Source organism: Thunnus thynnus, chromosome 15 (genome assembly GCF_963924715.1).
Source record: "Thunnus thynnus chromosome 15, fThuThy2.1, whole genome shotgun sequence".
NCBI lineage: Eukaryota > Metazoa > Chordata > Actinopteri > Scombriformes > Scombridae > Thunnus > Thunnus thynnus.
Window position 1 is genome coordinate 18,833,524 of NC_089531.1, and position 15,608 is coordinate 18,849,131.

The 15,608-nt window shown below is 42.1% G+C and overlaps 2 protein-coding genes across 3 annotated transcripts; one reads left to right on the forward strand and one right to left on the reverse strand.

Moving 5' to 3' along the window:
* The first annotated feature begins 49 nt into the window (after positions 1 to 49).
* aste1b (asteroid homolog 1b) lies at positions 50 to 5,231 on the forward strand. 2 transcript variants are annotated; one of them, XM_067611159.1, is made up of 7 exons: positions 50 to 200; positions 625 to 875; positions 1,745 to 2,011; positions 2,114 to 3,150; positions 3,270 to 3,501; positions 3,633 to 3,825; positions 4,413 to 5,231. In XM_067611159.1, exons 2-7 carry the CDS (start codon positions 638 to 640, stop codon positions 4,732 to 4,734), a joined length of 2,289 nt encoding a protein of 762 aa, XP_067467260.1. In that variant the 5' UTR covers positions 50 to 200; positions 625 to 637; the 3' UTR covers positions 4,735 to 5,231. The 2 variants fall into 2 exon arrangements, with proteins under 2 accessions (XP_067467260.1, XP_067467261.1); XM_067611160.1 differs by lacking the exon at positions 50 to 200 and adding an exon at positions 1,250 to 1,344 and having other exon boundaries at positions 790 to 875.
* Positions 5,229 to 15,072, reverse strand: LOC137197758 (kelch-like protein 7). The gene is made up of 12 exons (XM_067611161.1): positions 14,619 to 15,072; positions 14,338 to 14,440; positions 13,494 to 13,587; positions 13,178 to 13,302; positions 11,557 to 11,732; positions 10,659 to 10,833; positions 8,394 to 8,536; positions 7,826 to 8,066; positions 6,949 to 7,150; positions 6,563 to 6,660; positions 6,256 to 6,439; positions 5,229 to 6,034 (listed from the first exon to the last, which is right to left on the reverse strand). The coding sequence occupies exons 1-12, from the start codon at positions 14,745 to 14,747 to the stop codon at positions 5,869 to 5,871; spliced, it is 1,836 nt and encodes a 611-aa protein (XP_067467262.1). The 5' UTR covers positions 14,748 to 15,072; the 3' UTR covers positions 5,229 to 5,868.
* Between the last annotated feature and the right edge of the window lie 536 nt (positions 15,073 to 15,608).

Genomic DNA, 15,608 nt, shown 5'->3' on the forward strand with positions numbered 1-15,608 from the left:
GTTCCACATAGGTTTTTGTCATTTTTTATATTGCTTTTTTATTTTCAAGTGTTTTTCAGATTGATTGATTGCTTGCTCTATTTTATTCAATAATAGATGCGTAAAATATGCAAAAAAATATTTTTATGCAAACCAACATATACAGACATATTACAGGCGAGGAATTTTACTTTGAACAAGGAAATAGCTGTGCAAGACATGTGAGTAGAAGTGGCATTGGTTTGTAGCAAATTATGTATTTTTAATGCTTTAATTAACGACCACCTCTTGAATATAGTTTCGTTTACGATTATAAGTGAGAAAAGGCGTATTTCATATACGGTTCAATAATTTGCTTTCAGTTTATTAGAATTGCTTTATTGCAGCAAATTCCGTTGTGTCGCAATTATTCAAGATACAGTCATAGTGTCCGTTAGGAAAAACTAACTCCTGCTCAGCCGACTGTCTGCTAAGCTGTGGTAGCAGGTTTCCAGTGTGATTTTCTTTTCCGTGGCATTCTATAATTGGATATCTGCAAAACCTCAGAGCCATAACTTACCCTCTATAAGCCACTCAGCGTGGGATTTGCAAGTTGAAAACACCGCAGAGAGTGAAACTAACTCAATTTTCTCCATGTCTTCCTAGACCCTGAGATCCCATGGGTGTCCAGGGTCTTACTACCTATGTGGAGGGAAACAGACAATTCCTTCAAGATGTGAAGTTCAGGGACAGTCGCCTGGTTATCGACGGCTGCAGTCTATATTTTCGCCTCTACTTTAACCACGGTTTTGACCAACAGCATGGAGGAGACTATGATGCTTTTGCGTGCCTACTCACCCAGTTCCTGTCTGCACTGGCAGCCTGTAACATACAGCCATATGTGGTACTGGATGGAGGTAAGGATCGCAACCAACGCAAATTCTTGCACTCCATCAGCTCCTTTATTATCAGCAAACTGAACTTATCACAATTAATGATAATATTGATACTTAATTATGAAAATATGTAATTATTATAATATTTACTTCTTTAGATCGATCTTAATTTCAAACCAATTCAGAGATTCCCTCCTATTTGCAGAGGCATATTCATTTAAATGTCATTGATTTTAATCTGCGGGTTCTAAGTTATCTTATTTTGAATTAAAGATCCCATTCAGACATATTTTAAGATGTGTATAAAGACTCTACTTTTAGTAATAATTTGTGTCTGATTTGTTTTTTTCCAAGTTCAATTATCATTCATCATCATCATTTCATTTCATTTCAAGTTTTCCTGTTGGACACAAGATGTCTCCAACTTCACTGTACAGTCCATTCTCAGTGTATGTGCACTTGAAACTTCAAGTGTCCACTTCACACTTGTGTAAGTTGAATATTGAACCACAATTGGCTCCAAATTAGTTGTGATGTCACAAATCATGCTCGCAGGTCAACCCTTTAAAATTGGATTTTCAATGAGCACAGGGACACTTTCCACTTTCAGCAGGTGAATGTGTCTTCTAGTGTCAAACTCAGCACATACATCATTCTGTATAGTGAAGCTCAAACTTTCAACTTCAGGAACATAAAGGAAAAACATATTTTGAGTGGAGGAGGACTTTAAATAATAAAGTAAAGTCAGATGTGGTCAATGTGGGCAGTTAATTGATTATTAATTTAAATTAAAAAAAAGCAGTTTGCTCAACCTACACCAATCCTAGGTTTTTCTGCTGTTGTAAGACCCACAAATATTTCATTTCTGTCTCTTTTTTTGTTATTACAAGGGATGGACCCCAGTGATAAGAAGTTTCCCACTTTGCGGCAGCGTCTGCAGTCCAAGATAAAGGAGGCTGACAGTATCTCTCATGGCAGAAATGGCTCCGTTCTCCCCCTCCTCACCAGAGATGTCTTCACTCAGGTTCTCATCCAGAGAGGAGTCCCACTGGTCCAGTGTCCAGCTGAGGCTGACTGGGAGATTGCATGTTTGGCTCACCAGTGGAACTGCCCAGTTCTGACCAATGACAGTGACTTTTATATATTTGACCTGCCAGGTGTGGATAGTGACAAGATTTTTCTTAATGTACTTTGTATTGAATGGGAGTGATAGTATCTCACTTGGTTTTACATACTTTATTCTGTATGTCTTATTTTAGGTGGTTATCTGCCTCTCAAGTTTTTCCAGTGGACCAACCTTAATGGTAAAGCCTCTCACCGCTACATCTCAGCTCGGTGCTACACCACTAACAGTCTATGTGGCTGGTTTGGGGGCATGAACCAGGAGTTGCTACCCCTATTTGCTGTCCTGACTGGTAATGATTATGGAACTCCAAAGGATGCTGAAACACTCCTTTCTCTGCTAGATGTGAGTGCATTTAGGAGAAGTGGTAGCAGGGGTAAAGGTAGAGCACCCTCTTCCCGCATTGAAGGCCTCTTCCTTTGGCTGTCCTCTTTCCCAAGTCCAGTGGAGGCCCTGGAGGAAGTAAGCAGGCTAATGGGGGAGACGGGTGGTAGGGGCAAGAGAGGACAGAAGGGTGGGCTGAGTTCTCAGCTGTGGGCAGCTATGCAGGAGTACCATGTCACCCCTCAAAGCTCTCTGGCTCACTGGTTCTCTGGCAGTCAGGCAGTTCCGGGAGGGCAGACCTCTACACTTACACAGTTACCTGAGTGCCTGTCATGGGCTGCAGCAAAGGGGCTTTTGGCTCCCTTGGTAGTGGATGCTTTGGTGATGCACAGGGTCTTGCTCATACCACAGGTAGAGAACAGCAAGCTACCCAGCAGCCACTGTAGTGCCAGAGCTATACGCCAGGCTATATATGGGATATTACTACAGAGAGGTCAAGATAACATGACTCAAGGAAGAGGTAGAAGTATACAGCAATTCTATGGAGCAGAAGGTGCTGTCCATTCACAGGATGTTAGGATACAAGAAAATATCAGCCGGGGTATGAGAGGTGGGAGAGGTCGAGGGGGAAGGGGACATGGAGGTAGGGGTCAGGGCAGTGTTTTACCCACACAGCAGCAACACTTCTTCAACACTGAAGAAGCAGCTGGTGTAGCTACAATGCAGACTCAGGGCTCTAGCGCCCCTATGTGTGTGGAGGAATACGACCGTCTGGACCTGAACTTGAAGAAAAACCAAATGGAGGCACATCCACTCAAAACCCGCTTATGCATGGATACACTCGGCCAGGTAAACATGACAACAAAAATAATATAAGTTAGGTTTATATTGTCTGGGAACAGTTTTCAAGATAAATTGTTCACGTAATTTGGTGTAATTTCCCAATGTTGTGCCTTGATTTCATCCAGGCTCCCGTGGCAGCTCGTCTTGGTGTCCTGTTAGAAGTCTTAGGGGTGAAGGAGTCTGTCCTGAATCCTGCTCCTATCCACTTGAGGCTGGCTGTAGCAGTAACAGGCTTCTGGCTGCGAGAGGCCATACCAACACCCTCACAACTTCAGGTCCAGGCTTTGGTGCTGGGCATGGTTTATGGAGAGCTGTCTTGGAACAACCAGCCTGGAAGTACCCACCACCAACAGGCCGGTTAGTTATGCTGTGTGGCATCTTTTATTTCATTCCCCAAGCACATTTTGTGGTTTGCTAAAAAAGTAACAAAGCAAACATTGATCTAAACTAAATGATCTAAAATCTGTTGTTGATGTGCACCATTCCAGTCCCACAGCCAAACTGGGCAGCAGAGCGCAATGTGTTGGCAGGGCTGGATCGACAACGCATGAGAGCAGGGGAGAGACGGGGCTTGGATATAGGAGTGGCTCACAGTTTCAGCCAATGGCAGGCCTGCCTCTGGAGTGCGCTGTGTCTTAATCAGCTATTGCTGCTGCCACTGCCTGACCCCAACCTGTCATGGTAAGACCGAAGAGGATAAAAAAAAAGAGAGATAATAAACTGTTTGCATTTTCCACCAGTTTATCAACCACATAAGGTGAATGAGAACTAGAGCTTCAACTAATGACTATTTTCATTAAGGATTAATCTGTGAATTATTTCTTTGATCGTTAGTAGTGGAAAATAGACATCACAGTTTGCCAGAAACTCAAGGTGACATTTTCAAATTGCTTGTTTTGTCCAACCAACAGTCCAAAACCTCAATTTACGATCACATAATATAGGGAGAAGAAGCAAATATTCACATTTTAGAAACTGACAAATGTTTTGCATTTTTGCTTAATAATTGTCTTAAATGATGAATTATCAGTTCTGGTGATTGATGCTTTTGGCAAAGGTTCCCAAAGCTTTTTATGTCCATGACAGTCAAATCAATACACTTAAAGGATTGGTACAAAAAACTTTTCCCATGTGCCTCTAGTGGAATCTTGTTATGCAGTTAATATATTTGCATACGTTTTTAAATAACCATCTCTCAAGATTAATATCTGCAGATACCACCATGGCAAAGTGAACCTTTGCATCTTCTCCCTCTGTGTGTTTCTCAGGTTGTTCAGCGGTACCTTGGTGCATGGCCTCCTCAGGTACCTGAAAAGCGGCCGAGCTGCTGAATCCCTCTTAGCTGGGGCTTCCTTGTCTGGAAATCTTTACTTCTCCCTGCTGGATGCTGTGAGGATCTGTGGCTCCAAAGCCCATCCCTCCTCTTCTGCAGAGGGAAGGGGAAGGGGAAGAGGCAGAGGCCGGGGACGGGGACGGGGAAGTAGAGGAAGAGGGGGAGGTAGAAGAGGAGCAGGGGGAAGGGGCAGAGGATCTGAGGAGATCAACAACAGGTTTGCACTACTTATGAGCGAGGAAGAGTATGATGATTGATAAGGAGGCAGAGAGAAATCAACAGATTGATATGAAGCACTTAATAGGGGCCAAATGACATTCCAGATGCTCAGGGAATGACACAAATTGTCATTTTCAAGTGAACACATCTTAAAGTTTTCCACCGTGCTTCTATCTTTATAACTATATTGCACTAATTTAACCTTCCTCACTAATAGCAACCTGTTTTTGATGTTAAAATTTGATGTTGCTGATTCAAATCATGTGATGTCAAGACATACTGTATGTATCAAATGTTTTCCCAAAGCACATTATTGCCATATTTTAACAGATTTATGACTGCTTTTATCAGATTATCACTTGTTTTCAAGTGGACAGTTTGTGTTCAGTAACATCAACACAAAATTTTCCAAAAGTGGCAGCTAATGTCATCTCAGTGAGCAATGTATTTTAATCACAGATGCCTTAATATCCCATGAATTGTGATCTTGAGTTGTTTGCACATCTTTCTATAATAAAAAAAATTGTCAAAATCATCGACACGTTTTTTTAATTATCACATTCATATAGTTTTTACTCCACATATGGCTGATAATAAGATGTTTATTCTTTCTTTGTAAAGTCTATTTTGAGTTACGATGACTTACCAAAGGATAGTAATTAAATATATACAAAAGATTCATATACTCCATCTACTATCTAGTACATACTACACAAGCAAAAATAAAACAAAATCACAAAGATCTTCTTTAAGGACCAAGAAATCAAATTAAAAAAAAATCTGACAAGCTGAGATTTCTTCAATATTCTCAGACTGTATTTGTCTTTTTTTTGTTTTTAAGATATTTTCTAAATCAGTCTGTTGAACTGATTTTGCAACTCGCTCTGATTCGCTTTTCTTACATTTGTGGATTGTGTTCCACTGGTGTTCCACTAACAGTAGAGTCTACAATGCTAGTATGGCTAAAAAATAAAGAGAAATTTGGACACAAGAGATAGCTGAATACAGAACATTACCAGTCTGTTGCCTGAATACGCATGTGATTATTCACATTAGTGTGTGCTGACATGACATGAAGACTCTCCTCATGTACATGAGCTCAGTTAATTCAGTGGCTGTCAAAACTGCCATTAAACGTCACAAATGAATATACATAAAATCTCCCTTGTGTCCTATGAGGATGATGAGGTTGAGGCAGATGAAGAGGCAGCAGCCGCGGTGTGCGTCTGAGAGTCTATGAGGTCCATGTCCTCGTCCTCGTTCACTCCACATGTGTCGACTACACAGATAAGGCAGCTGGTGACGGGAAACGCTCGTACCTTGCTGCAAGTCACCCACCTGGACACACAGAAAAAAACTGATTTACAGCATGAAACTGGAATAAAAATCCAAACTAAATTCAGAGTTTATTTATTTCATTTAAATAAGACAGATGTTGAGGCAGGAGTTATTGTAAGTCATACATATCAGCAGCAACAAAGAAAAAATGTCAACGCCTATTTTTGGTGATATTACTGTAGTTTTATTTGACTAATATTGAGTCAAGTTGGTACACAAACCTGTCAGTGTCAGTGTGGTACTCCAGGACATGTCCGAGCCTCCCAACCCCTTGAAACCCTGCCAGCACATATATGGTATCACCCACAGCCTCACACTTCACCGTAACACCTCGCCATGGCATCGCTGAGGCAGCACGCCACTCATTACTGGCGATGTCGTAGTACTCCACCGAGTCCAATCCACCTTGGAAAACACACAAAGGAGTGCAGTGAGTTTCTTTATATCACATCTCTGTACTTACACACAGAGTATTATGACTACAGTGCCCACCGGTATTAATAGTAGTAGTAATATTTGTATTATTACCCAGTGCCCCTTGCCCTCCAATAGCATAGATCCTGTTGTTGACCACCACCAGCCCGTGGTTCTTCCTGGCTACTCTCATCCCACATAGCTCCTTCCATCTGAGAAGAGAAAGAGGGAGACAGAGGCAGGTGAGAAGACAAGAAAAAGATCTGTTAAAATGTAAAATTGCAGTGTAACAGAGAATACACACATGCAGCAATGCGACAAGAACAATACGTGAATCACTGCTTTTTTGTGCATATCATTGTCATGTAAAACTCTTGTTATTCAAAATTTGCAAATATGGTAAAGAGTTCCCTTTTTTGCAAGCCACTGTCTTTCCTTATATTTTTTATATTACGTCAGAGTTAACTTCTTACTGTGTACAGTGTATTTCTGTGACTCACTGTTGTGTGTTGGGATCATAGACCTCACAGTTGTTGAGGACCCTGCCAGAGACATTGTTGCCCACAGTTCCTCCACAGACGTAGATGAGCCCATTGGCCTCCACTGAGCCGTGGCTGCAGCGGGCCATCAGCATGCTAGTTTTCACTTGCCATGACTCTGTCCTGGTGTCGTAGCACTCGAAAAGGTCCAGGGCTGAGCTGCCTGCAGACACACGCATACAGTATATAACATCATGATTAAATATGTCCAGAAGGAGGAGGTATTTCTCCCATAATGAATAATCAACTCTGCTATATCTCTAGCAGAATTTCTTTTTTTTTTGCAATTCAACTTCAAGGTAAAAATGATCCCTTTAAAGTTTTCTTCTTTTCCTTAAAGGTCCAGTGAGTAGAATATAGTGGCTTGGCAGAAATGGAATATAATATTCATAAGTATGTTGTAATTAGTGTGTAATCATCTGAAAATAAGAATCGTTGTGTTTTCGTTACCTTAGAATGAGCCCTATCTATATAGGGGGCAGGCCCTCTTGCAGGGAGCCCACCATGTTGCACCACCATGTTTCTACATTAGCCTAGAACATACAAACCAAACAATGGCTCTAGAGAGGGCGTTGTTCATGAGTTTTGCGGCCATTGTAGGTTCTCCTACACGCTTGGAAGAGGAGGGGGAGGGAGAGGGATATTCAGTTGGTTGCAACCTGCAACCTCACTACTAGATGCCACTAAATCTTACACACCGGACCTTTAACCACATCAACCTACAAACCTATTTTATCCATGCCATAATAAAACTCAATTACCCCTCAACGCATTCAGTAGATACAGAAAATCCCGACTCCTAGGTCCAACTCCCTCTCCCCCACCTCCCTGTTCTCACCAACTTCCGAGCCCCCGGATGTGTAGATCTTGCCCTGGGCGGCGCAGGCAGCCAGGCTGTCACGAGGTGTGGGAGGACCTAGCTTGGAGTACCAGCTGTCCTTCAGGACGTTGTAGCAGTCCATACGTTTAATGGGGAAGAGCTGTGAGCCACCCAGGATGTACACCACATTGTCCCAGAAGACGGCTGTGGCATCCCGGCGCTTCTCAAAGGGGCAGCGGATGTCTGTCCAGCTGGAGTCCTGCATAAAAACCAAGACTGACACTTGACCACTGGCAAATATGATTAGACTAGACTTAACTATACAAAGCTATGCTATATTGTTGTTTGTGCAACATATAATCCATACAGGGTGAGATACTTATACTGTCAACTTTTCATAATCTAAGAAAATAAATTAACCTTATTTTCACAGTGAACACATTTAAGCCCAAAAGTAGTTGAACAATTCTTTCAACTGAAACCCCAAATTGGACTTTTGCAAATTGCATAAGAGTGTATATCCACCCAACATTTGCTGACTTGACAGCCCCTGTGGCTTAATTTGTTTGCACGTACAAGAAGGTACCTTGGGGTTGAAGTAGCGGCAGGACTGTGGCTGGGAGCCTCCAAACAAAGCAATTCGGTAATCATGCTTCTTGCGTCGTGGGCGACTGCTCTCTCCCAGGTCCTCCCGATCCTCCAGAGACAGTAGGTGGTAGCGCATCCCACCTGGGACAAGAGCACAGGCTGTTTTTTGTTTTGTGTGAGTATGTGTGCTCATGTAAAACCAATAGACCCTAAAACTTAAGGTTACATATATAATCCCAGTTCTCTGATTAGCATGAGTGAGTGTCTCACTATGGGAACGCCTCCTGCCAATCAGAAGTTCAAATAATATTACATTGCCCTAATTGGCTGGCACTAGTGCCGCCTATGTCAAAAGGGGATGGGACCCTCCTCCTATATATTGGGTTGACATGGTGTGGGTTGTCATTCAAAACAATCTCAACTCTTCTTCACTTCCATAGCAAGGAGGGTGGTCTCGTGAGACACTCACTCATGCTAATCAGAGAACCGGGGTTATATCTATAACCTTAAGTTCTCTTTCATAGCATTCGTTTTGTGTCTCATTATGGGAAAAATACTGTCTCCCGGATTGCCAGACATGCCTGAGAAGAAGACAACTGTCCCCAGTGGCACTTCACAAAGGAGGAGCCACTTTCTAAGAAGAGCCTGTACTGAGGACTGAATGTGCCAGGGTTGGTGCCGTGACATCCAACCTATAAAATCTAGCAAACGTGTCGGGCGAGGCCCAGCATGCAGCCACACACACTTCTTAAATAGAAACTCCCATAAAGAGAGCCCACAAGGTTGCTAAAACTCCAATAGCTCCCACTAACCAGTGGGACAGATGCTGTTTGGACACAGGCTTACCCACGTGTGGTTTTGTCCAAGACACAAATAACTGGTCGCCCTTTCTAAAACCCTGGGTCTTGTCTACATTAATTCGCAGTGCATGAACTGGACACATAGTATGCAGACGCTGATGCTCCTCAGAGGAGAAAGGCAGGGTATAAAGAGTGGCTAGTTCTATACGAGAGCACAAGCCTATAACCGTTGAGATTTAGGCAGGGTTAGGCTGCAGACTGACCTTAGTTGGGCCATCAGACATTGGTTGAGGGTAAACCTGTTGCCCCTGCAAAATAGCACTAGATTTGTATGCATAGTCTCACCCTTTTTCAGTGGATAAAAATACTTTAGCTAGGACAGAGTCCAGGATGAGCCCTATGAAGGTATCATGCCGTCAGGGTAGCAGAGGCGTTGAGGACTCTCACTGACAGAGCTGCTGCCTTTTAGCACTTATCGGTGAGGCTGGACTGGAAGGAGTCTGTCTTGGAGGAACGTGATAGAGCCAAAGAAGACAGGGAGGTCTTTGGATGAAGGTGGCTCCCTACCAGCGGCTCTATGAGTGGCATCTGGCAGACACCGTTGTACTCCGTCCCCTCACAATCCAGCAGGGAACCTCCAACAATGGGGTGTCTCTCGCTGTATGGCCTATCTTTCCACATCACCACTATCTTGGTAGTTCCAGAAAAAAAGGCAGCACTTGCTTCCCTGTCTTGTTCGCTGTTGGCAATTTCTTGCCATCAAACTGAGATTTCACAACCTCTGCTTTAGCGACGGGCAATGGGATGTTGAGCCTGGTGGCTGCTCACTTGCACATATCCTGCATGTCCAGATTCAGGAGAGGTGATGCCGTGGTTAGCCAGCGGTGCTACTTTTCTGGAGGTATTGCTACCTGTTAAGGGGTATTGCTACCTGTTGGGGGGTATTGCTACCTTTATTAGCAAAAGTACTGCTACTTCACCCTAAGACTAGCCGAAGAAGAGTATCACTACTGTTCGTAAACTAGTGTGTAACTGTACAGCTGGAGCCAAAGCGCCCAGTGACCGAGTTGTGCACTCGAGTCCATGACAGTTCAGCTTAGTACCTGACAGCTCAGTTGACAACAGGCTTCTGTGAGAAGCGACAAGAGGTTTTTGAATGATAACTGACGCTATGTCAGCCCAATATATAGGAGGAAGGTCCTATAACCATAGGTGTCACTAGTGCCAGCCAATTAGGGCTGACATGATGCTATTTGAGCTTGTGACGAGGTCACATAGGAGGCGTTCCCATAGTGAGACACAAAACAAATACTATGAAAGAGAACTAATACAGTTTTCATGTTTAATTTTTTGTGTTTCTTCACATGAGAATGATACAGTCAGTATTATATATGTTATATGTGTCTACAATTATATGCATGTCCATATGTTTGTGTGTATGGGTTTTATCTCTTTCTACGCACTGATGACCATCTTGAGGCACTGTGGGTTTTCCTGGATGAGAGGCTCAGCCTGCACTGTCTTGGACAGAAAGGTTTTGGAGACCAGGGGGAAGCGAACACACCCCAGCACCTCCACCATATACTGCTGTCTGTTACACACATCGTACTTCAGCCAGCGCACCGCTGCGTCATAAATCTACAAAATTCAACAATAAAACATGATTGAAAATACCAGTACAAGGGATATTCTTTCTAGCAAAATCTATTGCTCAGGGTGTCCTAGTTGAAAATGTACTTTCCTATCTCTCGGGGCTTTGAACAGTCTGATGGCAAGGCAAAAAAAACTTTCTTTCATCTTGCTGCTGGTGTTATAGTTAAAGTTGTACTTCTTCAGGTCTCTTAAATATAGATAAAGAAAAAGATAAAGTAAGTACAACCCCCCCCCCCCCCCCCCCCCCCCCCAAAAAAAAAAAAAAACAAAACATGTCTATACCCTTCTTACTACAATGATTGAGCTTAATAGATCTGTATCAACTGATACTTCGGTACAAAAGGGCTAAAGGTTACCATACAGGTCAGAAAAATACAAAGCACAAGTTTACAGCAGATAATAAGAAGGCTGTTTGCAGGCCAATTCTCTGCTGTTAATTTTGCCTTGCTGTGATGAGTAACCCTATTTATTTGGTACAAGCTTGTTCAAAATAAGCATTATTTGCACATATTACTTTTCTAAAAAGAGTTAGTGCTAATTCCCCAATCTTTGGTGAAGTCCTGCTGAAATAAAACAGTAATACTGGGAGATTTCTGCAAAAAGGTGGATTTTTTTGGTTCTTAAGTACATTCTTTAAAACTATAGCACAAAATAAATCAAGCATGCAGTCAAAGAATGTTGTTGTGTGTATATATTATAGATGTGTACCTGTGCCTCAGCACGGACAGTGAGTTTGTCCTGGTGCAGTAGATGTGTGAGCTGTGTGACATCCAGTTGCAGAAACTCATCCAGTTTGTAGACTTCAGTGAAGTGGAGCTGAAAAAAGTCCTCTGCTGCTGCCTTGAGCTCAGGACAGTCCATACAGTCTGCCAGGGCTGAGATTCCTAGAGGAGGACAGAATAAGGAGCAATGAGTAATGAGTTTTCCCGCCTAGCCTTAAAAAGCATAACTCGCTCAGCTGGAATAGAGATGCACTGATCCGACTTTTTCAGTCCCCATACCGATACCTGGGCTTTGGGATTGGTAATTGATACCGAGTACCAATCTGATACCAGTGTTTAATTAATATGCTGTATGCCTCACTGTGTGGAAAAGACTGGGATCATTCTTTTATGTGTAAGGAAAAATCAGGCTTGTCTTAAACATTAATTTCCTAACTTTGTAAAACAAAATTAAATACATATATATATAAATTTCCTGAATTTTTATTTATTAAAATAATGGCACACAATACCAGATTGGCCCATTGTCACAGATACCTGATCCAGTTATCTCAGTCAGTATCAGACTGATATCCGATATCAGTATCAGTATCAGTGCATCTCTAAACTGGTATTTATAGTCCCTTAGTCTAGGTATTATTTAGTAACTGATGCTGGTGACTTAATAAATTAAAGGGTACCCATTATGCTTTTCTTTATTTCCAGTCATATATATGATGTTACTATGTCGGATGTTCATATTAAATGTGGCCAAAGTGTCAAATAATGATGTAAATGTATGTAGAAGTTATCCCTTTAAGCAAAAAGCAACAGCTTCAGACTACTCTGAATGCTCGTTTTTTTTTTTTTTAAACTTTCAGCCCAAGCCAACCTCGGCTCATGACGGATTTCTTTGTATAGTCATCTGCTCCATGCAGAGTGCCCATGTTCACTGCTCCGCTCTGCTTACATTATGGTGTTTTTCCATTGTTTTGGGGGTAATCACACTGAGCTATGACTTGAGTCGAGTTGGCACGCTGTCAGTGTTTTTCCATTACACAGCACAGCAAAGTAAAATAAGTTGTTTACCTGTTGGAGGTGTGCTGGTTGTCTGCAGCTCTTCATCAAACATCATCATCACTGTGGCTGTTTCTGCTTGTACTATTCCTCCCTGGATTATTTCTAACTGAACAAATAGCCCCAAATATCACCATATGTCGTTGTGTCGCCCTGTTATTTAGTCATATAAAAGCTTTTAATATGAAGCAATAAATCAGGAAATACTGGGTTTGCATTGGCGGTAACTTGACACGACTCTGATACGGCTGCCCCTTGGCAGCCTATGGAAAGCTGGCCGATTAGAACAGAGTGGGCTCCTCAGAAGGGGGGCCTTAAAGAGACAGGAGCTAAGACTGCCTGTTAAGAGACACAGGCTGAACTGAGGGGCTGCATAAAGGGTCAGTATAAGATAAATAAGGAGTTTTTTGAGCTGTGAATCATGGAAAGCTACTCTATTGGAGTCCCAGAATAAAAATAGAGAGCTGGAAATGAGCATAATAGGTCCCCTTTAAGGATCAGAGGGCTCAGCAAGTGAGATAAGAGTTACTTAATTGTATTTCTGTTCTCACCCAAGCAGTTTGTTGCATCAATCTGTCCTTTGAGGAACTCCACACACATTTTCTTCACTGGCTCAATCTGGTACTGGTTGGCTGCATCCAGCAACGACTGGACATTACTGCTGTTCACTGAAATCCTGGCACACACATACACACGCCTTACCATTAAAAGTCAATACTGGGGTGGTTCTGGTGAAATCTCAACACAAAGTGTCAAGACAGGTGACAGCAGCAGCTGGTACAGGTGGATCTTCTGTAAAGTTTAGTGACTCGATTGACACAACACAAACCACCACACCTGTGCTCTACTTTTAGCCAAGGTTCTTACCTAGCTGTGTAGATAAATTCAATCAACAGCTCAATGATCTCAGGCTCAGCACTCCTGAGTTCCACCTCATGGGACATCGACTCCATCATTCTGGCTGGAAATGAGAGAAAAAGATAAGAATTAATAGGAAATAAACACATCCAACAATACATGGCGACATGAAATGAAATGGTTTTAAATTTTTCCTGGTTCATGTGGAATAGTTTGGATGCCTTTAGGCAGAAGGTACAGGTTACCAAGCTGGAAGTTAAACAGGTATAAATTTTCCTTAGTTCCACGATCAATCAAACTACTGAACAGTAAGAGTGTTCAGTAGTTACATGTATACAAATATATTGTGTATATATGGAGAGACTGTGAACTGCTACATCACCAGTGCTAATCATGTCTTACCTTAATCTTGTATTATGATTTTGGTTTGCAAAATTAATCATTTGGTAAATTGGCCATAATCAAAGATTCTGCTTTTATGTCTGGAGCTAAAACAATCATGCTGACAAAAGTTCAGTATCTCTTTCATTAGATTATTAAGACTAGTAATGATGATCACAATATCTAAATACATTTACCTGAATTTCATGGTTATAGTTAACTTTGTTTCTTTTTGCAGCTTATTCAACTCTTAATACTAGAACAGCACAGATTTCAATACTTTAGAATAAAGGTGCTCATTTTGAAGCATTTTCGAAACACAGCCCTGCATCTGTGATATAATGTTCTATCAGAAATCACATTATCTCCAGCAGCAGAGGCAATTTCCTCACCGTAGTGGTCCACTGGGGCTCAACGTATAAACTATCAAATGTGTCTGTCTATGTTTATGTGTTTGTGTGTGCACACTTACTGGTGAACATGAGGCTGAAGAAATGGCTGGCAGCAGCCAGCACCACCCTGTGGGCAGATATGTGTTTCCCCTGAACCACCAGGGTCACATCACAGAGGGTACCCTGAAGAACACACACACACACACACACACACACACACACACACACACACACACACACACACACAGGTGTCAAGACAGGGTGGACATACATCTACAAATGCACGCACGCACGCACACACGTATGCACGCACACACACATCACATCACATCACATCAGCAAGGTATTCTTACAGACTCACCTGTTTCCTCAGGTTGTTCATGACTCCCATGATGCTGGACAGCTGCCTGTACTCATCTTTGGTGGCACATTTCCTCTCGCTCTTCTTCTTGGTGCTTGACGCCTTCTCCGGTGAGGCCATGCCCGTCATGTCTGGCTGCTTAATGTTACCTGTTACCAGTCAAATTAAACTACAACACATCAGCACCGCTGCCAGCCAGCAGTGTGCAGCTGCAGTCTCTTTGTTGTCGCTCAGCCACTGACAGTCTGTTTGCAAATCACTGGCAGCTTGATGAGATTGAAACAGACGCAAATTTAGCTACTGCGTCTCCCAGAAAGCTCTCAAAGAAAGAAAAAAACCCCTGTGTTTACCAAGTCTCCAGACAGGCTAGCAACAGTTACTGTGGTAAAAGCTTTCTTCTGCCTTTAGCTATTAGGTTGTAGTTCTTCTTCTTCTTCTTTGTTTTTATTGGCCTATCGCAAACCAACTTTAAAGGTGCATACCGCCACCTGCTGGATCGGAGTGTTTAGATTCATGGCATTAGATCATCTGACTACTGATTGGTCTATAGAAAAGAAAAAAAAAAATCACACCCATATTTCCTAATCCTGCCCTCCCCTTCTCTTCTTGTGTTATGTATATTTATTTATATTATTATGATCAAGTTTTATTTTCTATCTTATGTTACATTAATGTTTTTTAACATGGTTTTATGTTAATTTTATGTCTATTTTCATTTGAAGCACTCGGTGCATGTAATTTCTTTGTCATAAAGCACTTTAAGCTGCATTTCTTATATGAAAGGTGCTTTACAAATAAAGTTTATTATTATCATTCTGATTTCCCAGAAGTCCCGTCCTGTGCTCAGTAGTAATTCTTAAACCACATTCCTGCCCTGTCTCATGTACTATATTTCTTAATGTCTCCCTCTCTGAATTATATTTACTACAATGCATGATGTGTTCTATACATCTTCCAGCGTGTAACACCACTGACACAGATTTGATTGAC